This window comes from Pseudopipra pipra, chromosome 4 (genome assembly GCF_036250125.1).
Source record: "Pseudopipra pipra isolate bDixPip1 chromosome 4, bDixPip1.hap1, whole genome shotgun sequence".
In the NCBI taxonomy this organism is placed as follows: Eukaryota; Metazoa; Chordata; class Aves; order Passeriformes; family Pipridae; genus Pseudopipra; species Pseudopipra pipra.
The window spans coordinates 11,390,045-11,416,084 of record NC_087552.1 but is presented as its reverse complement, the minus strand read 5'-3'; the positions used below and the strand labels follow the sequence as shown (position 1 = coordinate 11,416,084).

The following is a 26,040-nucleotide window of genomic DNA, read 5'->3' as shown; positions in this document are numbered from 1 at the left end:
TCTATGATTCTATGATTTTAGTCTTGAACTAAAGAAACTGAGTGTATGGGGCATAACTGATTTCCCCTTTAGCCTGTGGAAGCAGAGGATAGTTTTCTTTGAGGCTGGACAAAATGTCTCTTGCCAGACAGGTTAAGGGCTGTGTTATGAGAGGACTGTCGTTGGCATCCTTTGTTCCATGAAGGACTAGGGGCACCACTGTCCTATTGCTCCTACTGGTGTTTGTGTGGAAGCCCAGGCCCATTGTCTCCTTGGATTTACAAAGGAAGAGGTTACAAGTTGTGGTGGCTAGTGCTATTAGAAAACAAATATGGACTTGTTATTTTTGGTGTTGGGAGGAATTACGGACAAAGAGTTGTCATAACTGTAGACAGACCAAAAAAATAAAGATCACTTCAGAGTAGCTGTAAGCTGTTCTTTTCATACTTAGTGAAGACTCAGAGATTCCTATGATGCTAAGTTTGTGTTTATTTTTTCAGAAATTATTTTGAGTACTCATTTTTACCTAATGCTTTGCTGTGACTTTCCGACTCAAAATTGGTCTATGCCTGTGCAATCTCTTCATTGTGGAGATCTGCAATGTTACATTTGTATTTGGACATAGATAACTTTATGTTCTTCAGTCATTATTGCCAGCTATTGAGTCTCCAGATTTCTGATTGCATCATAGTATTGTGTAATCTGTAATGATTTCATTGCAATTACAATATATGCAATATATGGCTTTTTACAGGGAGTTTCTTTTAAGAAAGGGTTCACAGTGGTTTAGGTATTTTAAACTTACAGCAAGACAGAAGCACGAAGGATTTTTTTTTTTCCTTTAAATAAGGTAAATAATTCACTTTCAAAAATTAATATCTGGGTACTTGTTATGTTTTCTTCAGCTAATACTTCTTTTTCATTTGTTTTCAAATGTAAATTTTGTTTCCGTAGAATCTTTCTTTTTAAAATGCATGTGCAGAGGTGGGGGAAGCTACACGTGAACGTGGGGTTTAGGTTTACCTCAGAGTTTCATATTGCACTTTTAACATTCATATTTTGTCTGTAAGGTCATAATATAATAAGTCATCTAGAAGTTAAAATGGAACTATGAGCAAAAATGTGTCACCTGTGTTTTGTGTGCTTTGAACTCCAGTAGGAGACATTCTGGGGTGGAGAGAGTAAATAGACCTAGGAAATGTCTGTTCTCTGCCTGGTGCTGTGGAGATGTCTGCTGAAATACTGTGGCCTGAACTTTCAGAAGGATGGGGAGAAATGTTTAAAGAAAGGTAGAAATACAGGAAATGGATTTTTTTTAAAGTGATTGATGAGAAGAAAGGTTGAAGGATTTTTTTTTTCTTTCCCCCGGGAAGAAAATACTGAGGGAAGAACTGACTTTGAAAAAAAGGCTGTGATAAGCAGGACTTGGATTAGTTGTTATCTGAAGAGAGAACTTACTTGTTTTTCTCTCAGTGAGTGATGTAACAATAAAGAAAACCCTTCTAAGGATATCTAAGCACAGACTGTGAAAGCCCTTCCCTGGAATTCAGTAGACATCTGTGATGAATGTTCTATACGTGATCCAGCTCCATGTTTCTGTAATTTAGTGAATTGCGTGCTTGGCAGAGCTGGGGAAGGAGGAAATAATCTTACTATATGCAAACATGTTACTTGCATGTATTCATTTGAATAAAGATAGCAATAGCAAAGTAAACCAGAAGAAATAACAAGGCAAAGCAGAAGAAAAAAAAAAAAAAAGAAAAGGGAAGAACAAGACATTGAAATCTACTATTACATTTACACAAATAATTACATGTGGTAAAGAAAGTTTGTCATCAGAAGGCCCGTACTTTGAAGGAGCTGCAGCTTTTTTCACACAGGGCACTTTCAAAGTCTGCAGTGTTTCTGTTCAGGCAGCTGCTCTCTGGTGTGTGCCTCTCATGCCTTCTGCCTTTGGGACAATTATTTTTGGGGAACCGTGCTTTTTTTTCGTCGTGTTCTGATGATCCATGCACTGCAGGTTGATCACAGCTGGGTTGCAGTATCAGTGACAGGATGAACATAACTTCACCTTGCCATCCTGGCTCCTTTGTGGTCTCCAGTGCTGCGTGGTCAGGCATCACCACTGCTGTGCTGTGTCCATGATCTCCATCTCCCATCAGGATATCCCTGTGCTGCCTGTGACACACACATGGAACAGACAACAGGCTCTGCCACTAAGAGCTTACTGTCTGCAGTAAGAGACATCAGCACAGGAGCAGGGGCAGGGGAAGAAGTGAAAGCAAACAAGGTGCCTTTGACCACTGTGACAGTGTCAGTGCCTCAGGTGTTGGACTCTGGTTGAGCTCTGAGCTTTTTTCAGAAGAGGTTTTCAGGAGGTCTTTGGTAAATAGTGGACATTGGAGGTGTTTTGGATGCCATTCCTGCATGAAGGGTTTGCCTGTAAGAAATAAAAAATGTTATTCTTTGACAGCTTTGACAAGTGGATGTTGGAGGTTGGAACACTTGGCAAATCAAAATTGCCATCCCCATAACATGGGGAGAAGAATAGAGACCTTGGTCATGGAAGGACTCAAAAGTAAGGACAAATAGCAAAAGCGAGGACTAAAGGCTCACTTTTAGATGAAGGAAGGGGGAGGCTCTGGAGGGGCAAAAAGAGAAGTGCAATAACAGAGCAATAAGCTTAAAAAAAAATTGCAACAAGTTTACACCATGCGGGTGATGTACCTAATGACAAGTTTTTGTACCTCTTAGTCATTATTTACTAGAAAGAATGTTGGCTCAAAGGTGACATGCCAGAAGGATGAGTGACTGGTGACCCGGAGTGCAGTAAAGAATAGCATAAAAGGACTGAGTTAAGCATTAGGAGAGAGACCCTCCTGAGAAGGACTGTGGGTCTGTTCTCTTAAAAGTGAGGCAGTAGGTTTAGAGGGAATAGTTGCACAAGGGCATCTCTTTTCTGGAGGCTTTTTTGGTTGTTTGCTTTGAATAAAGTTTCAGGGATAATGGCTGCTGACACACATAAACATGATTTATTTTTTTTTAAGGATGGAGTTGCGGAGAAGAAGGTGAGGATAGACTGTGATGATGCTAGAGTTATGTGGCAAAATCGCATAGGAATAACCAAATTTTTGATAGAGGTGAAAGCTGGTGGCTCAAGAGCTGAGTAAAGGGAGGCAAAGCTGAGATGATCATTGCCTGTTATCCAAAGGAGAAAGAGAAGACAGCAGAGAGGACTAATGTGTCTTCAGCTTCAGATAATGTGGTAAAAGAATAGGTGGTTAAGTGAGATGATGGTGAATAGAGCACAAAATCTGCAACTGTAGGTCTTCCCTTACAAGATGTGAGGAAAAAACACATCTATTTAAAAGATAATTTACTATCAGGAGAACAATCAGAGTCTTAATCTTGAGCATTTGGGGTTATTATCTTAAGCTGCCAGCTGCATGTAACAGAAGTTCACATGCTCTTCCTCGAGGAAAAATAAACTGAATCTAGGTAATTAACTTCATTTTCTCTGGTTCCTGCTGGACACCTTTTGTGCTGCTAACATCACCTGACGAGGCCCTGGGAGAAGGGGATTGCAGGGTGGTGGGGTGGAAAACTGTTCTGCAGGTTGCTGGCTCTCAAGCTGTGAGGTGCTGAGAGGCAGGCACAGGGTTGCCCACGGTCCCAGGCACCGTGCTGGAGCCCCAGCTGGGAAAACTCACCTGGTGGTCAGAGAACCACGGCTCTGCTGAGGAGAGCTCTGGGCCTTGTTAGAGAAAAAAAAAAAAATCCCAAGCGTTTTAATGTGGTGGGCTGCACTGTTTCTCTTCACAAGCACCTACAGAAGTTAGTCTATAACAGGACTTCTTGATTATTTTTCCTGTGTCACCCAGCCTGTGCGCCATCTGAGGATGGAGAGAACAGGCTACAGATGTTTCTTTCTTTAGTCTCTTTTTGAATGAACAGTCTTCAAAAGAAAATTGCAGGTGGAGAAGGGGAATAACTTCTGAGTGGAAATGCTTCTAGTATTTTCAAATCTTAAATGGGTAACCAGAAGTGTAGCTTAAAATTACATACGAACTGCAGATAGTAAGTACTAAATTTTAGCTGTTAGCTCTGAAAGCTGAAAACTTTAGCATGTGATAGGAACCTAGTCATGTTTCTGGTTCAGATGCAGGAGGCACAGTTGTCCAAAGCATAATGTACAATGAGCAACTGCTCATTAGTGTTCTTTAGGGTACCATGTTTGTCTTCAGAAAAAGAGAGATACTGTGAGATTACGTTAAACTAAGGAAACAAACTTATGAAATGCACAGGAACTCTTAATTAAAGTATTTAAAAAGATCTTCTCTGAGTACTGCAGGAAGGTTCAGAATTCAGGTTTACTGCATAGATTTCATAGGGGTTGCAAGCTGATCACTTATGCCGAAAACCAAACCCAGGCTCTTGTGTGTGTGCACCCTCTGGGCTGGATCTGGCTCTCACCTACTGAGTCAGTGTGTGAGCAGAGCAAGTGTCTGTCTGTCTGTGCCCCTCAGTGTATATGTGCTTGTGCTCTGGGCAGGCACATCAGACATGTGGCCCTTTGATTCCAGGATCTTTCACTTGAGACCACGGAGAGGCTGACACTAGAGGAAGCTCCAGCAGTGTATTTCAGGATGTATCAGGTTAAGCAGCAGAGATAAGGACTGGACAGACCTAATTTAAAACAAACAAACAAAAAAGAAATACACACTCCCCAACAAAAAAAAAACCAAGAAAACAACAAAAAGTTCTTTTAAGGTTTAAAGTGAAGCTACAAAGTTTTTGTGTTTTTATTAAGGCTTCTACTGTTGTATCTGTAAATTTTTGCTCAAAGTTATTACTTTGACATTTTGTTGGCCATTAATTATTTTAATAACATCTGCATCATAGCAAATGGATTGAATTAAGCATCTCAGAAGAATAGAGGAATCATGCCACTGCATATCTGTTGCTGATTCACTGTTCCAATGGGAAAATCCCACTTCTATTTTCATGTTTCTACCTACAAGCTGGAAAGAATGCATTTTCTTACTTGGATTGCAGTTTTGACATTTAAAGAAATGCTTGCTGTAATGAGGCCTCTCTGTTTTGTTCCCTATGAGAACATTCCAAGTATTTACATAATTAGAATATTAAGAGACTATATATCATAGTTTAGAAAACAATTTAAATTTTGCTTTCATTTTAAAAAAAACCCCAAACCAAAACACAAACCTAATCCTAAATGGCAGCTCCCACACTCAAATCTTCTAGGTTGTCCACAAAGCACAGATATAGGAATTTGTGGAATAAAGAAGCTTTATATAGGTAAGAAGGAAGAAAGGGAAGCGTTTTATTATTCTTGTTCAGAAAATGCTCTTTTTACCTCATTAATTTTATGAAATGCAAAAATGGTTTTGAGGGAAAAAGTATAAATTCTAGCAAAGATGATGTCTGTAACTGCTCTTAACAAACCAGCTGAGAACAGATAAAACTCTTGCCTTGTTTTGAGAAAGCTGCTTGTTCTAGCTGCACTGAATGTAGGAATTATAAAAACAAAATAGGATTCTTCTTAGACTCATTTGCATGTTAAATATTCTGGCTGTTTTTCCAGCTCCCAGTTATTTCAAAGCAGTCCGAGTGTCTGAGCTCTGGGAACAAACCAAATGACTTACAATGCTCTTTGGTGTGCAGATGACCCCTTCCCTAAAAATCTGCTAGTCCAAAGTGGAGCAAGTTGATGATTGTACTCTTTGAAATCATAATAGGCTGCTGGGAGAGAAACTTTCCTTCATATCAGCTTCAGAACTACATGGCTGAAGAGAACATTTGAGAGGGTACAGATAGGCAAACAGCATTCATTTGCTCAGTGATGAAAGCTTTAACATGCCTGTTTTCTTTGTAGTCAAATTTGAAATCCCATCAATGCATAAAGCAAATCTGAAGTAGCCCAGCATGAAGTGCTTTAGACTAAATTCACTTGCTCTTTAAATCGGTCATTAACCCACACTGTTTAATACATACAAAATGCCTGTATGAGGATGAATTTCAGATCAGAAAGTTGGTATTTTAATAGTTTAGTGCTTTATCCACTGGGAAAAAAAAGAAATCAACCAAACCACACACAAACCCCACAACACATCCGTAGGAGGATCAGGGATTTTATCAAGTGGTATCTGTGTCAAAATAAATGAGGCAGCTCATCAGAAGGAAAATGTCCCTAACGATCCATTACCATTAATGGGCTCGAAATCCTTGCTCAGAGAACAGACCATAAACCTTCTAGACAGGTGGACAGCATCACCTTTAATATTCAGTAACAATCGAAAGGCAAAGGTTGGGATAGGAATAGAATGAATTATTGTTATGTCTTTGTAAATCAGTGAGAGTGTCTCAGACCTTTTCCTGTGCTTTTTATGCAAGAATTAGTTTTCTTTCTCAGGAGAAAAAAAAATAGCAGAGCTAGGAAAGGTGAGGGTGAAGGGAAACCAGATCTGCAACGAAATGGCTTCCGTGCCAGGAAAAATTAAGCAGCACCAACTGAGTAAAACTGTGACAAAGTTGTGTAAAGTTGGGAATGGGGATTGTGAACAGGAGGCAATTGTTCACTGTTTCTCTGAAGATGGGAGCTGAAGGATATCAAGTAAAGCTATCAGGCAGCAGGTTTAAAATAAAGTGGTTTTCATAACACAAGTAATAATGTGTAGACCTCACTGCCACAGAAGGGTAGTAGAGGCCAAAAATAAAAAAGCATTTAAAAGAAGCAGGAGAAATTCAGAAAACAGTGTGTCAGGGGCTGGTCAGCATTGGCTGTGGATGCAACCTCTTTCTTCATTGGGGTGCCCCAGAAGCTGGGGGCAGTACATCAGGCTTGATGTCTGCATCAGGCCACCATCAGAGATGGCATCGTGGGCTTCAGAGAACACAGATCTGTGCCAGGATGTTTAGCATAATGGCCGGCACCACCTTGCCTCATTTCACCAATCACAGCTTATAGCCAGCCTGTAACTTCTTTTTCTTTCTCTCTCACACACACTTTTTTCTCAAAGTAACTTTTTCTTTCTCCAACCTTAGTGAATACATTGGTCCTCTTTAAAAAGTCTTGGTGTTATTTTTCCCTGGAAAGTTACCCTTGAGTCTTGCTGCTCTTCCTGGGAATGCCAGTGCGTGGCCTGTTTAATTGCATCAGCGTCACGTAGGCATGCATTTTGCTATATACCTGCTAGGCTCTCCTGTCTACATGAGGTCTGATTGACACACCCATCTTCCCTGGAAGCCCCATGGACATCCTGTTTGATGTCTTTTTTTCCCCCTTGTGTGAACTTGGCATCAAGCAGATTTAATGACGTGAAAGCCGTGTGTAGTCGGGGACAAGGAGCAGGGGTGGGGACCATGGAACACCAAAGCTCTTGAGGATCTTGTCTGTAAGTGTGGTCAAAGAATGAGACTGTATGTGGCAGGAAACCTTTCCTCTCCACTCTTACTCATGCATTCCTCAGTTCTGGAGGGGACAGGACAGAGATAGTTGTCCGTTCTCTCCACTGTCTCTTTTCCAGGAGCAAGATGTACACGCCTGGTATGTCCATTCAGGCACCTCTCTGTTCCTGCTATTGAACCCCAGCATTAGGAGAGTCAAGAAATATCAGTAGGTGCCTCAAATAGGCTCTTTCGAGCTCTTGAATTTCCTAAATAATAGAAAATTGTTCAAGTCCCTAGATGCAGTCTGGTTCTGCTTTTCTCCTGCTAACTAGCTTGATGAATAGGTCAGGCATAACCTTTAATAAAAACTTTTTTTTTTTTAGGTTATCCTACCTTTTCAGGTAGGTTGAGTTGAGGAATTTTCATACACCTAGACTTCTTCCACCCACATGGGTGTGGTGGGATTTAATTTCTGAGCCTCTCTAAGTGCCATGGGAGTTCAAAGCAAGTGCTGTTATTTCTATTTCCACGTCTAAATCACTTGTACCTAGTGTACACAGAACTGGAAGCAGGAGGGCTATTTTCTGGGCTGCTCATCTGGTTCTTCCCAGAATAGTGCTGAAGTTACTTTGTAGTGCATACCTGGCCTGTAAGCCTAACAGGAGCAGGAGCAGTCTGCATTGGATAATAATATGTTCATTTAAACAATCCTAATAAAAAGCATCCATTCTTGGGATGTGCAAGTTGGAATGTACAATGAGTTGCAAGTACAGGGGAGCCTTGATAATTGAGGAATAATTTGCTTAATTATGTTGTTCTTAGTCAATGTGTCATTAAAACAATGAAAAAGTTAAATGATTGTTTAATGTCGGACTGTCAATATTTTCTAGTCTCCCAGATAATTAAATAGTCAGGATACATATACTTGGAAGAAAAAAAAGAAGTTAAAAAAAAGAAGTTACTTTAGAAGATACATGAATAGGAAGTGCATAAGAATTATAAAGATAAGGTTATTCAAAAAAACCCACAATCCAACACCTCCTTTCCCCCTGCAAGAGAAACCCAAACCAAGCCAAAACAAAGCAAGGAAAAATCCCCCAATCCAACCACAACTGCTTCATTTATTGCACTATAATAAAAAGTTTGGCTTGGTGGAACATAGTACCTATTGTACCTCTGCCTTATTTTTATAGTTCTAAGGAATCTTCCATTGGAAAAGCTGCATTTTTCCTGTTGCTTTTCAGATATTTAGAGTGGGCAGTTCTCAGCTGGTGACTAATCTCAAATGTTGAAGTGACCTTGGTCAAAAAAAGGAAGGAATACTTGCAAGTGCTAACTCAGGTTGCCATATAACTTATAATAACATATGAGCCTTTGTCTGCTCTTGATTAAAACAACAGATTTGTGTTTTTAGATGTACCAGTGCAGCTGTCAGCACCTTTGTTCTTTCTGTGACCAGAAAGCAGGTTAAGTCAGTCACTAAATAAGGCATAACCTCTGTTTCCAAGGCATACTTAAGAAGTTGATTGCAGTTGGAAAATCGAATGATTTATATATAAATTTAAATACTTTGAAACGAGTCTTAATATCCAGATGTTCTCATGTCCACTGATTTTGACAGATTCGAACTAAAGCCCGAGAATTCTCTCATCCTCTGTTAATAATTTTCTTTTTGTAGTATTGAAAGGCTATTTCTTCATTGCATAAGGAATGCTTTGCTCCTGTGTTTGCAGATGCTGTGAAGCCACCAGTCAGTTCTTTACAACCGTCTGCTGAGTTACCCTTGCCCATCAACACTTCACCACCTTCCATGCAAGCAGAATCTTCCCTACCTTCTCCTTACCGGCTTATTAACATCCCCCCACTGGAGTCTTCCTCTGGTCAAGAAGATCCTCAAGACTACTTACTGCTAATAAACTGTCAAAGTAAAAAACCTGAACCCATGAGGTAAGTGACTTTTGTTTCTTAATGACATTTGTTTGTATTACAGGCCAACAGCGTTTGTGTTAAAAAAACTTTTTTATTGCCAAAACACTGAACATTCAGATGCACATAATCTACCCAAGGAAGCTGCCTGTAACTTCTCCTTTTTTACTTTCTGTGCTTGAACTTTTTGCAGTAATAATAAATTGTTTGATCAGTGCTAGACCTATATTGTATTCTTCAGAAGTGTGGGCAGCAATTGCTTGAATGAAGTATAGGAATAATGCAGTGATCCAAGCATCTCATTGTAGCTTGGAGTGGTGCATGGCACAGAGCAGAGAAGTACTCTTTCTTTAGCCACAATCTGGTGTGCTTAATCCAGTTTAGAACTAGAAAAACCTGGAGGAATTTAGCCTTTTTCCCTTCTGGTATTTGGTGCCCCAGTTTTGCCAGTTAAAGCTTTCATGGAAGGGATTTAGAAAACATGCTGATGTTTGTTATCACCTGCCAGATTACCCCCTCACTGAGTGCAGCAATCTTCGAGTGGTGTTTGTTTATTATTGCTAGCATGGTACAGACTCTCAAGACAGAGTAAAAGGCAATTATTTTGTGACAATTAAGAATGCAGGGGGCTGAAACCACACTATTTCCATGTCCTAAATTTTAACTTTTTCCAAATAACAGATATTTAAAAGCAAGCTCAAATAACCTTTATTTTCTGCTGAATAAAGACTACCCACGCAGTCAGTTCTCCAGAGGAGTGTGCAATTAGAAATTTTAGGGAAAGCATTTAGAACTTCCACTGAATTGAATGTCTATTTATTTCTCCAACTGCTACTTCTAACTTAAATAAATGCACAGCACCTCCTACATAGAAGACTATGATATTCATGGTAACTACCTGGGAAGTATTGCTATGTTTTGCCAGAATGGATCATGGTGGCCATTCCTGGAGTAGCTGCCCAGGGACATAGTGGAATCTGTGTTCTCTTTAAAAAAATTTCAAAAAACCAAAAACCAACCAACCAACAACAACAAAAAAACAAACAAAAGAACCACAAATGAACTTGACTGGACAAGCTCCTGAGGAGCCTCATCTGATTTTGAAGGGTTTTGCTTAGAGGTATTGGAAGAGCTGGAGCAGATAATCTCCAAAGGTACCTTCTAACCTTGAGTATTCTGCCGGAGAGCCCTATAAATCCCTCTGGCAAACTTCTCCTCTGCAGTAATTTCAAATAAAATTTGCTGGGGTATTTCCAGAAAAATAAACAAAATGTCATACTATTTTTGTGATTGCAGACAAGTACATGGAAGCTGAGGAAAGCTTCCTTTGAAAGTGTTTTCAAGAGTATTTCACATATTTCCTTAGGGCCATACCTTTTAGTGGCAGTGCCTTCTTCAACAACACCTTGATTCTCTGCCAGTTTTCCCTCTGCCATGTGCTCTGTGCTCCCTTGGCATTTTTATCTTGCTCTGTTGTGCCTGAGGAGTTTCCTGCTCCATTTACTGATAATTACATGGTAGAAAAGTATCCACCCTTCACAGTCTTCCCTATAAAATCAGGGAATGAGCCTACCGTTCCCCCAGAGTATGGAATGTGCAGGTTACAGGCATCATGATGTGCCCTAAAAACTCCTGCAGGAGAAGGGGAAACCCAGTATCTGCTTTCTCACCATTAAAGGTTTCAGTGTTTAGTGATGTTTAGAAGCTGATAGTGCCCAAGAAGTATGTCACTGTTCCTGCCAAAAGCTTTTAAGAGTTTGGTATTCATTCCAGAACAACTTGGCAGAGGAATCTTGACTTTCATTTCAGCACCCCGGCCCATCAGAAATGTGTCTGAGTGCCTGTTTGCTTCTGTGAGGGATGGGCACAGAGGAGAAGTTTAACACCACCACATGAAGCGTGTTTTTAGGAATTATGAAGGTTGAGGTGTGTAATTCACTTTCTGACCTGATTTCCAGAGTTATGTGATAAATGCGTTAAGTAGAGGCTGAGGAGACAGTAGAAGGGGACACAAACTGTGGCAAGTAGAGAGTCCATGAACAGCTTACAAAATTTCTCAAGGAAGACACTGATGACACAGGGGAGAAGGTACTGGGGCGGGCAGAAGGTCCAATGGAGATAAAATGCCCAGTGAACTGAGAAAGAACTGATCAAAATCTTTGGGAGTGTAGAGATTGTTTAAATGAATGATGGTTTTGTAGGAACATTTGAAGACAGTGAAACATTGGCATTGTGATCACTTGGATATTATATGGGCTTAGTGTATTATACGTAACTAAATTCGCTAAATAGCTGTGTCCTTTCATTAAAAAGGCTGTAATAATGAAAATGCAGAATAATAGTTGTGCTGGACTTTCAGTTCCACCTAAAAGGATTCTTTATGTTTTCTGTCTGGTACAGTAGGTATTCTGCTGGATTTGGGCCAGAATCTAGAGCATATAGACCTTTTCCTATGGAATTAGAGCTTTGTGTATCTGTGTAGCATGTTACTAAGGTGATCAGTAAGAGTGCACTCTGTGCACTACCCCAGTCCACATCCTTAAAAGCGAAGAAAAAAATTAAATGGCTTCATCATTTTCCTAATAATTTCCAGGCTTGAAGCAATATATCTGTGTATTTCATACAGACTTAGTGCAAAGTGCAAAGCTTAATAGCTGTAATTAAACAGGCAGGTACTGTTAATTAAATGGTTTTATTTTTATGATGTTTTCCCTTTAGACTTAAAAGTTGCCAATATGCAGAGGGAATGTTTTCTATTCTAATTCTGCATTTTACTTTATAGGTAATCTGGGAACCACTGAATTTTATTTCAAGGCTTTGAGGTTCTTTTCTGGGCAAGATGGGGAACTGAAATATAGAGGAAGTATCCAAGCTGCCTCTTTGGAATTTTTTGAGAATTGTGGTGTTTCAGAACTAGTAAATAGTTTCGAAATGCTTCATTACAATGTCATACAGTGCACCACATACTGTTGTGAGAACATCTTGGATGCAGCAGTTGCAGCTGTAACAATCACGCTGTATTTCGTCTAAAATAGTTTTATGCTCTGATCACTCTTGACTTGAGAAAGAGTATTGTTTGACTGTAACATTTAGTGAGATTTTAAGGTTTGCATTTGGATCCTAGAGAGGAAAATGCAGCCAAAGACTGTTTCCAACCCGCTTATTGTTCTGGCTCATTCGAGGGGTATACTGAAATACTAAACGCTGTCTTCCTCGTCTCTCCTATGTTTATGAACCAGCCAAGGGTCACCCTTTCTCTCAGAAGAAGGGCAGGAATACCTGCTGTTAGAAGACTTTGAAAGTAAAAAGATTCCACTGCAGTGAGTGAACAGTAGCCATTCTTGGCACACGTGTGAGAAATTAATGACAGAGCCATTAACTTGCCTGAAAATATTGTTTGCTTGAGATGCGTCTTGCATGGTGTTCTGTGAGTTTTAACAGAAGAACCTTGTAACTTTGGCTTGAATTTTCTGGAAAGAAAGCTGGGTTATTAATTATTTATATATCTACCACATTTCTTTTCTGTGCTTGCTCATTTGTCCCAGATTACTTGCACACAAGAGCAGTTTTGCTGCCATATCGTTCCTAATATTCTGTTTAATCAGTCATATTGATTCCTGCAGATGGGAAAAGAATCAGCTGGAAAGGATGAGTGGTCAAGCCAGCCCGAATACAGCATTTTCAAAAATGGGATGATTGCCCCTCAGACTAAAACACTTCTTAAACATTTTTTGCTGGGTCTCTGTCAACATGTAGTTTTTAGGACGTGGATGCTTTTCACTGGATTCCCCTTGCACCTCTTCTCTGTGCACCTTAATGCCTAGTCTTTGTAGTCCAGCAGGCTGTACAGTTTTCTTTTCTTGATATGTGGAAAGAGATGTCCAATCCTAATACTGGGTAAGGGATAGCTTGGCCACTGAGCATAATTTGGAGATACGTGATACCCACTTGTGATAACACTGAATTCATTTCATAGCCATCCTCTGCTTATAAAGTGAGGAGTTATCATTGTGTTATATCCAGCCTTGCCATTGTTTTAAACTGAGATATAAAAAAATAATGCTTATCTTAATAACCAGTTGTTAATGGAATATTTAAGGCAATTGGGGTTTTTTTATTGAGCTATACTAAAGTGCTTGGTAAAAATTAAAATTCCCAAAGTAGAGAAGTCATTGGGCATCCTGTCAAAAAAAAACCCAAACAAACAAAAAAACCCCCACAAGTAAAGTTTGTTCCTGTCAACTATGCACTGTGCATTTTCAGAATTGTACATGGTGTTCTTATCATGATCAGTGGTTAATGCTGATTTTTGAAAACTAGTTAAAATTCAGAGGCTGAATTCCTTGACTTTGTTTGGACTTAAACTGCTTTCTTTGTTTCAGACTGTCTTCAAACTTTTAGTCTTGCAAAATCAGGTTGGTTACAACCCATTCATATTTTGAAAACTGTTTCAGTAGACTGAGAAGTTGATTCCAAAAGATTACTTTAAAAATTGTGAAGTAAATCAGAAATGCCCTCTTATAATGAGAAATGTAAGTTGTTGCCATCAGCTAAGCAAATTACAGACCTGGCTGTCTCATGTGTCATGGTTTTTGAAAGTCTTCTAAGTGCTTGTGGTCAAGAAGCAGCACCATCCACTTTGACCCAGAAAAACTCCTATATTTAAAAAAGGATTTGTTGCTTGCATGTGATGGGTAATCCTTAAGCACTGGCATTGTACATGTGCTGTTGTTGCATTTTTGAGCTCTGGTTATATAGTCCTGTGTGTTTTCTTAAGATAAATGTAGTGTTGATGTTTTATTTCTGTAGTTTTAGAAGTTTTTTTTCATTTTAAAGTATATCCTAGTGAACTGGAACTAATAATTTTGGTTCTGCAATTGATTGTCAGTGCCCAGCTTCTCTAGACTGCCCGCTTTATTTTTATGGCATAAAAAACAGAGATCCCAATCCTCGCCACACTTGCTTATGTGAAAAACATTTGACTTTTGCTGAGATTTCAGTCTGAATGAATATCATGGAACTGGAAGAGTACATCTAGAAAGCGAGGAACTCCTGAATCAATTCTTTGAGTAAAGAGGAAGGGCTGCAGCAGGGGCTGAGCTCAGTGTTACTGGTCACACTGTTGACAATTTATTACGCGGTCTGTAACCTCGTGTAATTCCTTCAGTCCTATGGGCTCTACTTTTTGCAAACGTTTTAAACCTCCAATGGTTCATTCGTGAATTTTTGAAGCTCTGAGGCAAAGGGAGTAAACTGTTAAGAGACAAGAGATATATTTTTTTCGTGGTCAGCACTGGAGGGAATACAGGAAGTTTTGCTTCCCTGGTTGTGCCAAGGATAAATAATGAGAAAATTCTCTTATTTTTGGGAGAGAGTCCACTAAACTAATGCTGATTAATGTTCTGAGTTTCCTAGAAACCAGTTCTGGCCAGTAAGACAGAACTGAAAACTATGTTTAAAATAATAACCAGAGCATTTCTCTGATGAAAAAAAAAAAGCCCAAACCCCTAAGAATAAGCTAACAGGAGAAGGTCATATAATTGCAGTGAGAGAAATCTCATAAGCTGCTCATCCTGGTGGAAGATTGTATCTCTGCTATTAAACAGAACAAAAAGTTCTGTTGGTTGGGTGAATGACATTTTTCTTGACTGCAGATGTCCATTCCAAGCTAACCATGTTGGTTCCCTTGATAGCTGTCAGAGAGGCACTTTGTGAGGGATTCCTCGTGTTTACGTGGATATCTAAGAGGAACAGATTGTGTTTCACACAGTCTCCATTTCTCTGATGACTGCAGGGGAAATTTAATTGGATAGCTAAACTGGATTCCTTTTTCCTCAGGTTGCCAGAACCCTGGGAGATAAACGCAGCTGTCCCTTGAGAAAGAAAGTTTTGTGCAAACTTACTGACGAATGAAATTTGTATAATAAATATTGGTTGTGATCCCTCTGAGGTAGCGAGCCTCTTAAATAAGGGGGAAAATGCTTCTTGTGGTAGTTCATGTATTTTATTCCTCAAAAGTTTCGGAACTGTGTGGTCCAGTTGCTTAATCAAGCTTAATAAGAGTAGCAGGTGTTCACTGAAACATATGCATGATGAAATATTTACATATGTATGTATAAATTAACACAATGTATGGTATTGTGCTAATGAAAATAGGAAATATCATGGTATGATTGGTCAAAAAACGTATGGACTGCCTTAACTCCACCAGTGTTTTGCCACTATCTTGACTTTCATTTAAGCAAGGAGTCCAATACAGAATCAAGACCAGTAATAACAGAATTTCTCTGCTTGGAGCACAGTAACTGGGGAGGTTTACAAAAAAAATAAAATCATTGCAACATGGTTACTTTCCACGTAAGTTTACTGGTAGTAAACTTAGTAAACATTAGTACTGGTTAGTACCACTACTAGTGAGTGCTGTTCTCATAAAAGAATTTCCTAAGAAATCAAAGGTAAACAGCTGTGCAGCTTTATCTAACACCACTGCCTTAATTTGCATTCAAGACAAAAGCACTCTGTTGCACATGCAACCTATGGATTTTTTTCCCCTCAAAGAGCATACTGTTTTCCTCCTATTTATGTTCTTATCTCCTACTTCTCTTTCCTTTACATATTTCAAATGAGTTTTATGTGGTCAGTACAACATCAGGCACACATTTAAGAGCATTACAAGCAGTCATTTTTTTTTCCTCTTAACATCTTTTTCATAGTGATTAGAACTAGCAAGTACTGTAAACCCAAGAATGGAGTGTCTTATTTTTACCTTAAACTATGCCATTAAAGTACTGCTAGTTACCAGCATGGGTTAAAAAAATAACAATAAAAGAATCCCCCCAGCACCCAAACCAAATAAAAAAATCCCCCAGCTGCCAAAAAAACTGCTCCAGATTGGCATCATGGAAATCACTTGCTTTATGAAATATCAACCTGTTGTGGAGCTGTTTGTAAAGCTCCACAGTTGTATTATGTGTTTCACATGCATGGATTTGTACATATGTAGTCACTTAGGATCCTTAAGCACTACTATTTGTTTGATAATTGAGTTCCTGCATCTCATTTTTAAAAAATAAAAACTTGGAAGACACTGACAGACTTTTTAGTTGTTTACATTCCAAACATTGTGTCTATCGTTTGTAATGTTTGTTTTTTCTTTGTGTTGTTCACCAACATTTTAATCTTACAATCTCACATGTAGATCTCACGCTGACTCGGCAAAATCCAGCTCTTCTGAAACAGACTGCAATGATAACTTGCCCTCCCACAAAAACCCCGCTCCCTCAGCGAGCAAGCACGCTGTGAACGGCTTCTTTCCGCAGCAAGGGGTCTATGACTCCCCTCCTTCTCGGACCGGACTGACGCTGGCAGACTGCAGCCTCTATAACCTGCCCAGGAGTTACTCCCAGGATGTTTTACCCAAGGCAGCGTCTCCGTCTGGGACTGACGCGGAAGGAGAGCAACACGTTTTCAACGCGCCGTCGGCAACGTCTTCGTTGGACGCGCAGATGAGACACGTCTCCATTAGCTACGACATTCCCCCCACACCTGGAGGTACTTATCAGATTCCACGAACTTTTCCAGAGGGAACATTGTCTCAGACTTCAAAACTGGAGACTATTCCAGATATTCCTCCGCCTCGGCCACCAAAACCTCACCACGCTGCAGATCGGTCTCCTGTGGAAACATGTAGCATTAGTCGCACTGCTTCCGACACGGACAGTAGTTACTGCATCCCCACGGCAGGAGTGCCGCCCTCCCGCAGTAATACCATTTCAACTGTAGATTTGAATGTCTTTCGGAAAGGTCAGTACTCCACAGAGATTTTGTGTTAAATGGTGTGCTCTTGTGAGGAATGGTGGGATATGAACGATGTGAGCGGCGTTTCTAGCCCTTAGAAACAAGTGTGTAGCCCTTCACAAGGCGGTCTGTGGTCAAAGTACGTAAGAAAGAGGTAAAAGAGATTATTAAAGGGAACATCAGTAAGGGATGGACATTGCACTGTGGCATTTGGTCTTGGCTAAAAATATTTGAAGACCGAGACATATTTGTAGTGTTATTCATCTTTAGAAAACACCAGTGAAGAACTAATAAGCTCATATAACTGAATTCAATACTGCCATTATCAGTCTTTCAGAACGACCAAAGTTAGTAAATTGTGGTCCAACCTGCAGAAGCTGAAAGAGTTTCATGAAGGTCAGTGGGATTTGGTGTATACCCATAGCTTTGAGATCAACCCCGATTTGGTGATCATTGCCACTGACCTTTATTTCATTACTTGTGATTGACTTGCTTAGTGCAGTTTTTAAGTAAAATTGAAGTTATTCCTTGTGGCTACCTAAATGTTGGTACTCTAGATGTGCTGCCTTGTGTATTGTCTTGTTAACCGCTTTTGTGCTGACTTCCATCATTTTTTAGGTTCCTGAAGCAGGTGGGTATTAGAGTGTTATTTTTAGAGTGAAATTCTAAGCTGGTTATGGTGAATGCTAGTGTTAGAGGTCTTTTTAAAGGAGAATTGTTTGAGTTGTGCTTGGTATGGGATGAGAGGCTGAAATGAGGGGATGGGAACAGGGCTTTTAGAGGAGGCAATATACAGAATGGATGTGACATACAGGTGCTCAGATAGCATTGTCCTGTTTGTCATTCATTTTGTAGGCTGAGTGTAACAATATTGGTGGTTGATAGCGTTTAAAATTACAAAGTAACACCCTGAAAGATCCTTGTTTGCTCAGCTTACCTTCTCTCATTTTCCTAAGTTTGTAGGTGAATATTCCTACACTAAAGCTGAGATTCTCTGTCTCAGGAAAAGTAGCCTTTCTGAAAATACTGTTTTAATTTGGTGCTCAATAGCAGAGGTGTTTATGTTTCCTCTGAGATGGAAATCTCAAAAAAACTTCAGAGGTTTTTTACAGGGCAAGGTGGGGCTAAAACCCAGAGTTTTCCCAGTTTCTGTATTGGCATCAGGAGGAGGGGCATGCCTGCTGCAGGATAAGGCAGTCTGCCACCTGCATGGATAAGCAGCACCTGGGAGCCAGGTGTCCCACAAACACCCCTCTCCACCAAAGAACCAGCCACGAAGATCGAGACCTTCTTAGTGGGGACTGCTAGGAGCCACAACTCTGAAAATGGAGAGATCTCTGAAAATGCAGCAGTTTGTTCCAGCTGAAAGCCCCTGGAGACCACACTGGGGAGCTGAGAGAAGGGATTCACCTGTTCCTGCAACAGATGGAATCCTGTTGAATCAGCACTTTCCAAGGGAAGGGTATCAGTAAGGAAACCTTTCTCCAGACCCTGAACTACATCTGCCATTTGTTTATTTTAGAATAGCTTTTTCATGAGGGCCCAGATTCCGACTCTTACACTAAGTTCATACAGGTGCTCGTTTGAAAGAAAGACTTTGCTGCTTCTTTAAAAGCAAAAATTCCTTTTTCTTTTCTCGCTGTGGAAAACCGCCGCCATCAGAGCTTCGCGTTGTGACTGATGGGTGCTAAGGTTGTTTGTGAACACAGTCCTCCCAAGTACAGATAAAATCTATGGGCCACAGCTTCAGGAGGCGTGTTTGTATGCTCTCAGAAGCAGACAGTAAATAACAACAGACTCTGGATGCCTGGTGCCAAGTGACAGGAACAAGGATGATAAATAGCCACTTTCTCTTCTCGTTTCTTTAGAAATTAGTTCTCAAGACTGTTATGATATTCCACGAACGTTTCCGAATGACAGATCTAATTCATTGGAGGGCTTCCATAACCACTTTGTAAGTATGACTTGATCTGATGTGAGGCGACAGTGACAGTGCTTGAATGCTCTTGGTTCCTGTGTAAAAAAGCAAGTTGTACGGTGTTTGTGATTTTTCAGTTTCAGTCTTAATCTGAGTAGATTAGGTTAAAAAACTCATATGATTCACAGCTGATTGCATAACTTATTTTGTTAAAGGAAATATATGTTAATTCTAGAAAAACAGAAGCATGTTGACAGTGGGAAGTGTTTCAAGTGAAGAACTAGATGAAAATTATGTCCCAATGAATCCCAACTCTCCTCCACGACAGCATTCCAGCAGCTTCACTGAACCCATCCAGGAAACAAACTATGTACCAATGATACCAGGCACGTTTGATTTTCCATTATTTGGAAAGCAAGTCCCTCCTCCTGCTCACATGGGTTTCAGGTCCAGTCCAAAGACCCCTCCCAGACGGTCGGTACCTGCTGCAGAATGTGAGCCACCGCCAGTGGATCGGAACCTCAAACCAGACAGAAAAGGTGAGGAAAATGTCCACAAGAATCTAATTTAATTAAGAAAATAACATAGCTCTCCCAGCTTCCAGTTAGGGGAAAATTACTATATTCTTAGAAATTATTTAAAAAATAATTTTTATCCTATGAGGTAATTGTAACACAAAGGGATCGTAGGATTATTTTTAACAATATTAAAGCATCACAAAAACAGTGCCAAATACAAGCATAGGCTTATATTATAGCCCTGGAGTTACTAAAGAAAAAAATGACACAGAATTGCTGACATTTAGAGGTGTGAGTTTTAGTCCTCATACATAAGAGACACTTGTGATGCAGAGAGAGCACACAAGGCTTTGGATAAAATACAGATTTATAGCCATAACAATGCTTGGTACAGGAGCAGTACACATTTTCACTTTAGAAGGCCCTTCCAAATCTATCCTAAAAGATAAATCTTGTAAATCTGATGCACACTGTGTTTACTTTTCCTTTAAATAAGGATTATTTGAGTGACTGGTGTTCTTAAGGAACAAAGAAGACAGGGTTTCAATGTGTCTATAAGAGATACTTGTATAGAGAATCACTAATAAACAGCTTGGATTTTCCAGTTCAGCTGAAATTTTTTATCAGCCATCTTGTCAGAAATACAGGCAAATGCTTAAGGAACTTGTTTCCCCCACTATGCAGTTTTTCAGACAAGATAACTAACTTTCTTGTAGAAGTGGCAACTACAGAACATTAGGTCAAGTCTCTGTGCTATTTTGCATATGAGTAAGTTCTATTTTTAATCTTATGCACTTGAAAAAATTAGTATTTACATTGAGAATGCCTGACTTCATTGTAGGAAAACTTGATGGCAAATATTCAGATGGTCTAAAATATTCACTAACTAAACCTTTAAATTAGTATTTTTCCCACTAGGTGAAAACAGCCTGTAATTAAGGGATGTAGATAGTATCATGATCACATAGATGAGCTCAGTGTGAAATGGAGTGTCTTATTCTGCCTGTCCATGTTCAGAAAGCAAGGCATGGCCTTTTTCAAGACCTTGGCTCTATGCATGTGTCTAATTGTTTCTGTTTTACCAGACAGTAGTTTTGCTTAGTTCTTAAGAAATACTAGACAGTAACAGATTGATGAAAGCTGATAATGGAAAATATTCTCAAAATAAGCAGTGAACTGATTTAAAATATTTTCCCTGACTGGCCAGTTTGTGTATTTTACTGATAAAATGTTTGACCTTCAAAAGCAGTAAACTTCTGTGTTTAAAAGCATCTCACTTTTGCTGTTGGCAGTGCAAAGCTGCCACACAGATGTCTGCTGTTGCAGCATCATTGCTCTTGCATCTCTCTTTTTGAAACTGAATGAGTGGTTCACATTCTGAAAGTGGCATGTGAGGCTCCTGCTTTGCTCCCATCCTCAAATGCTTTACAGCTAGAAAGAACTAGCTAACATTAGGGAAAAGATTTTTAGATGTGCTAACATACCTCTGAATAAGTGTAGAGTGACTGGCTGAAATTTTTGCCTGTAGACTTTTAGAAGCTGTTACCACTGTAAAATAATAGGATTATTTAATGTCATTTACAAGATAACATAATTTTAAAGTAAAACTGTCCCTGAAAGTAAATATTGTATAGTAAATGCTTAGGGGCTGCAAAAAATGTCGTGAAGATCTTGAGCTACCAAGAGTGGTAATGATTCTGATTTATCACTGAGGGTTTTATCTTAGTAACACATATACACACAGCCTCACTCAAATTTTATCAAGTGCATTACTGTGAGTTTTCCATTGTTGTGAAGAGCACATATGATGACACATCAGAATGGTAGTATATTCCCATTTTAGTAGCTGAGTTCTCCACGGAAATAACACCTTCCAGATATACCTTTGGGAAAATAAAACTGCAGTTTCTTTTGAATTAAAGTAGGATAAAACTCTTGTTTAAGTGGACCTTTACCTAATTAAAACAAGTGTTTGCTTTATGTTCTTCTGTGTTGCTTTTTCAGCTTTCAAGTTCTTGTAGCAACTTTTACTATCAGGTTGTTTCTGCTTATGTAAATGTACTGCAACGCTCTTCTGCTACAAATGAGTGCATAGAAAGTATTGAGTTGGCCAGTAGGTTCAATAAATCTTTGGCAGACACAGAAAGGGAGGAAATGGAACATAAAATATTTACTTTCTGGGTATTGCTCCATTAAATGTTGGGGGTTTTTAATATGCCATTGGTTCAAGAATTTCTGTTGAAGACCACTGGTGCTTCTCTAAGAGATGGTGTTACCACAGAGATCGGGTGTGTTGGGGTAAGGTATTGTGAAGGGCACATCTCCTGTTCTCTTGGAAGAAGGTGCTGTATCTTTTTTTATTGGTTACAGATTGCTGCAAAAATAGTGTTTGCACTGCCTCCAAGTAACAATTGCTCTTTAGCAGCTACGAAAAATATCACCATTGCCTTTCAGATGAGCATTAGCTTTAGCTCAGTCATGTTGGTGTGGGCCAGGGAAGTTTGTTCAGTGCTAAAAATGCATTTGACAAAGAAATAGTGCAGTGAAACTAGCAGATAAAGAAAGAATATACTGCTTTTTGTTGTCAGATGTATGTGTTTAGCATCTCCTCTGCTTTCCTTTGGTTTAAGGGCTTACAGGCAGTATAGTTTGACAAGAGTAGAAAGTGGAGGGCTCGGTGATGGCAGGGCCCCTTCTCTGGCATATAGCCTGCTCTCCCCTTTGCTGTTCTGTTCTGTTCTGTACACCTGACATGAAACAGATACTCACTTTCTTCTGGTTCTGCTGTCTTTGAAGAATAATGTGTCAGGCAGCAAGGACCTGGCAGTCTGTCCATCGGCAGTAGTGACTGTAGTGTGTAATGTCTTCACAGCTCTCATACAGGAGCTAGATTAGATTTATCTAATCATTAATATTCTCCAAATTTCTACAGTTATGTAGAAGTAGTGACTGACAGGGGACTGATTTATGAAAAATCATTAACATAGGTAAACTAAATGTAGGTAATAGGTCTAAAATTTACTAAAGTATGTGCACATTCTTTTGAGGAGGGTACTTGTGCAGCCCAGCCCTGAGAGGCATAGGCCCTTTGGTCTTCCCAACTGGAGGAGTAGCCAGGGCCAGGAGCCGTGGTGAGCTATGACATACCCTGTGTCTTTTCCCACTGGATTTTAAAGCTTTGCTTTAGAAAATGGATTAAAAATAATAACAAAAAAAAAAGAGAGAGAGAGAGCCTTGAGATTACGCTACAGGTTCACATAGTTTCATTTTCTAGCTCACAGCTGCTTCTGTAAATACAGGGAGCTTCCAGTACTTTCTGAAAAATAAAACTGCAGTTTTGAACCATGTTCAAAACATGGTGTTGGCTCCCTGCCTCAATAACTTGAATCAGAGCACTTTACTTTTCCTTTAGAGAAGCATACCAAAAGGTAAGTGATGTACGGCTTGGAACAAAATGGAGAGCGTTTGGCAGGTGCTTTTCTGCATTCACCTGTAATTGAATGATAAAAAAAAAGTCTTTTTTAATTTAATTTTTTTTTCAGGGTGCTATTTCTTTAGTTACATAGAACCATTGTTTGTATTGATTTTGGTATTTCTGCTTTTTGGCCGCTTTAGCTTGCCACAGTTGCATGTAGTCGTGATGCTAATTTGGAAGCGTGTTTGCTAGCAAAAGGCTTCGAGCAGAAGAAATATTGCATCCATCCATGCAGTTGAATCTTACTCACTGAATTGCTCAAAGACTGTGAAGGGTTCTGCCACAGAGCAGTTGTGACATTTGTTGTGATAGTGATGTGTTCCTTCCTCAAAACAATATTTATCCAAGAAGGAGCAGTGGAATTAAAGGTGCCCAAACACGGTGGGCAGCCAAGGCAAAAAAGAACACCAGATTCTCTTCTGTTCAACCTATTTTAAGGAAAAGGTGCCTGGTCAAAAATGAAAGGAAAAAGGTGTGAATTCTTTTTTATAGGTCAGCAGGAAGCCTTTGAGTGACACAGAATTTGAGATGGGAGTGTCTGTCAACCTCTGGGCATGCCAGTGACCCCCTCCTGCCCAAGGGTTTATTTCCAGGACTAGGGGGATGGAGTATGTCATCTTAAACCAAGACTTTAAGACCAAACATCTAAAAAATCAGATTTTTTTAAAAACTATAACTGTTTAGGAGCCCTACAGAAGGAGTCCTTATAGCTATGTGGCATCATCTCATCCCTAAAGTTGAAATCTGTGCTTGTCATCTTGACTGATAAAATATAGTTTTTCAATATCTGAATCAAACTGTTAAGTCAGCGATGGAATTGGGGATGGTGGAATTTACTTCTTCAGAGTCTCAGTTTGATGCCCAGCTTACATTAACTTGGTAAATTCTTTTTTCTGAGACCACTTCTACCAAAGTGGGTTTTTTAAGGTTCTGCAAAGAAATGTATGAACTATGGGCATATGGCTGAATTAGCAATTCATAACCATGATGGAATGAAAGTTAAAAATTTAATCTCATTCATTTGAGTATAATATTGGAATGTAATGCATGAATGAATATAAATGTAATTTTAGTCATGTTTTTGATCCATAATACTTAAAAACACCTTATGAGAGAGTTCCATTTAGCACAGGTCCTAGTTCAGAGTCACGGGGAGCTGAGTTAGAATGATACCCTCAGGATCAGATTGCTGACAGAGGCAATACAAAATTTGGGAATCCCAGTTTACAACATGGGTTTTGGGTAGGATTGCAGAGATTTTTTTACTGAAATAACCAATAACCAGTGTAGTGCATTTCACTTTTTTTTTTTTTTAAAGGCTTATATTTCAACAAAAATTTAATCTGAGATGCTTCCTACGACTTAAGTCCATATGATTGCCTTTAAAAGAGGCTGCTGCTTGGCCCAGGCAATTTTCAGCCCAGCATGTGGTAAACTTGGATTTAGACTTGGATTTAGTGGGTGATGCACACATTTCTTTTCATGCCAAGAAAATACCCAGTTGCAGCTTGAAAACAAGAAAACAAACAAACAAAACAAACCAAGGGAGAGGAAGAAAATTCTCATGGAGTTGGGAATTGTGATTGCTTTTAAAAATGTTAAAAATTTTATCTGGTTGTTTTTCTCATAGCTTTTTTCTCATTTAAGATGTTAAAAGACATTATTTCTGTGGTTAAACCACAAATATGTGGATTGCTTCTAAAAATGTGGCTATATCTTGGCCATGACTCCTCATGAGCATCTCCCAAATGGATTAACTTCATAGAAAATTCCAGTTTTCTTGATGTAAGAGTATAAACCCACTTTGAAAAGGTATTTGTGTACAGAGCTTTCCCGTGGCAGGAAGCATCTGCCACATTCTGGTCCCCAAAGGACCTGCTATGATGCTCCTGGATAACCAGCATAATCACCCATTGTCGTAGTGCAGTAATAGTGCCGTAAAAATCCCAAGTAAAGTAGGTAGTTGTTAAGGAAATTAAGAATCCTCATTAATCATGGGGGCAGTTATAAATAGCCTAATGAACAATTTCCTTGTTAGACGCTCAAACATGTAAATATTTTAAGTTGGACAGCGTGAACATGTTACATGTCCTGATGCAGGAGGAGCATCCCACTAGCCTGAAATAAAACTTCAGAGAAACAGTTAAAGCATTTGTGAATACAGGAGCTGACAATTCTTTTAAAATACTAAATAATAATAATAACTAGAAGCTGGCAACACTGCAGTGTTCTACGCTATCGTGATTGTCTTGCATGTTCTTTAATAAAGGTTCACTTGTGTTCTCAGGCTTTAGGACAAGTAGGCATTGAAAAAAATCTGAATGGTGATTTTAATCAGCAGCAAAAACTGAACTAAAGATCTGTTAAAAAAGAAACTGTAATTTCTGTGATGACTTTTTTGAACAGAAGTAGTGTTCATTTTGCTTTTAAGAAATCCAGGCATTTAATCCTTCTTCTCTCTCTTGGAAATCCCTGTTCATTCTGTTTAGGAATTCTGAAAAATTCTGTTTAGGGGGGGAGTTTCAGTGCTTCGTCAGAATTCCTAAAGCAAGTTGAATACAAATTTACTGAATTTTTTTTTTTCTTCTTTGATCCCCCACAAGCTCCAAAGGCTCCCATTTAGCTGAAAATTAAACTTCCTCCATGCCTGTACAAATTATTTCTACAAGTCTAGTTTTTACTTAATAGCTTGAAATGAAGTTTACATAACTCCTTGCTGCGATACTCCAGCCCTTAACTTGCAGCTGTGATTTGTCTTACAAAACTTTGAAAAAACAAATAATTTCAGTAAAGATTTCGTTTGGATGGCTGCATCGCAGCTGCAAAGGAAGCTCCGCTTTGCTGGACACAATGGCTTTAAGAGAATCAAACACACGAGTTTTCTAAAGACAAACTGCAATTCTTGCTCTGATGCTACCGGTAGAGATGGTAGTTTTTAACTCCAGAGATACCAGGGAGAGCAGGAACAAGTGAACAAGGGTAATAACGCCCTGGTTTTTTTCCCCCTCCACAGAATT

At 39.3% G+C, this 26,040-nt stretch overlaps 1 protein-coding gene across 8 annotated transcripts in view; it reads left to right on the top strand.

Annotated features, from left to right (window-relative positions):
- The window catches only part of GAB1 (GRB2 associated binding protein 1), a 101,426-nt gene that overhangs the window by 61,244 nt on the left and 14,142 nt on the right, over positions 1–26,040 (top strand). For 5 of the 8 annotated variants that reach the window (XM_064651553.1, XM_064651551.1, XM_064651555.1 and 2 more), the window contains exons 3-7: positions 9,123–9,336; positions 12,555–12,635; positions 16,514–17,118; positions 18,981–19,066; positions 19,266–19,569. In XM_064651553.1, the coding sequence (XP_064507623.1) occupies positions 9,123–9,336; positions 12,555–12,635; positions 16,514–17,118; positions 18,981–19,066; positions 19,266–19,569 (1,290 nt within the window). The remainder of the gene's footprint in view (positions 1–9,122; positions 9,337–12,554; positions 12,636–16,513; positions 17,119–18,980; positions 19,067–19,265; positions 19,570–26,040) is intronic. The other 3 variants (XM_064651554.1, XM_064651557.1, XM_064651556.1) reach the window with 2 other exon arrangements.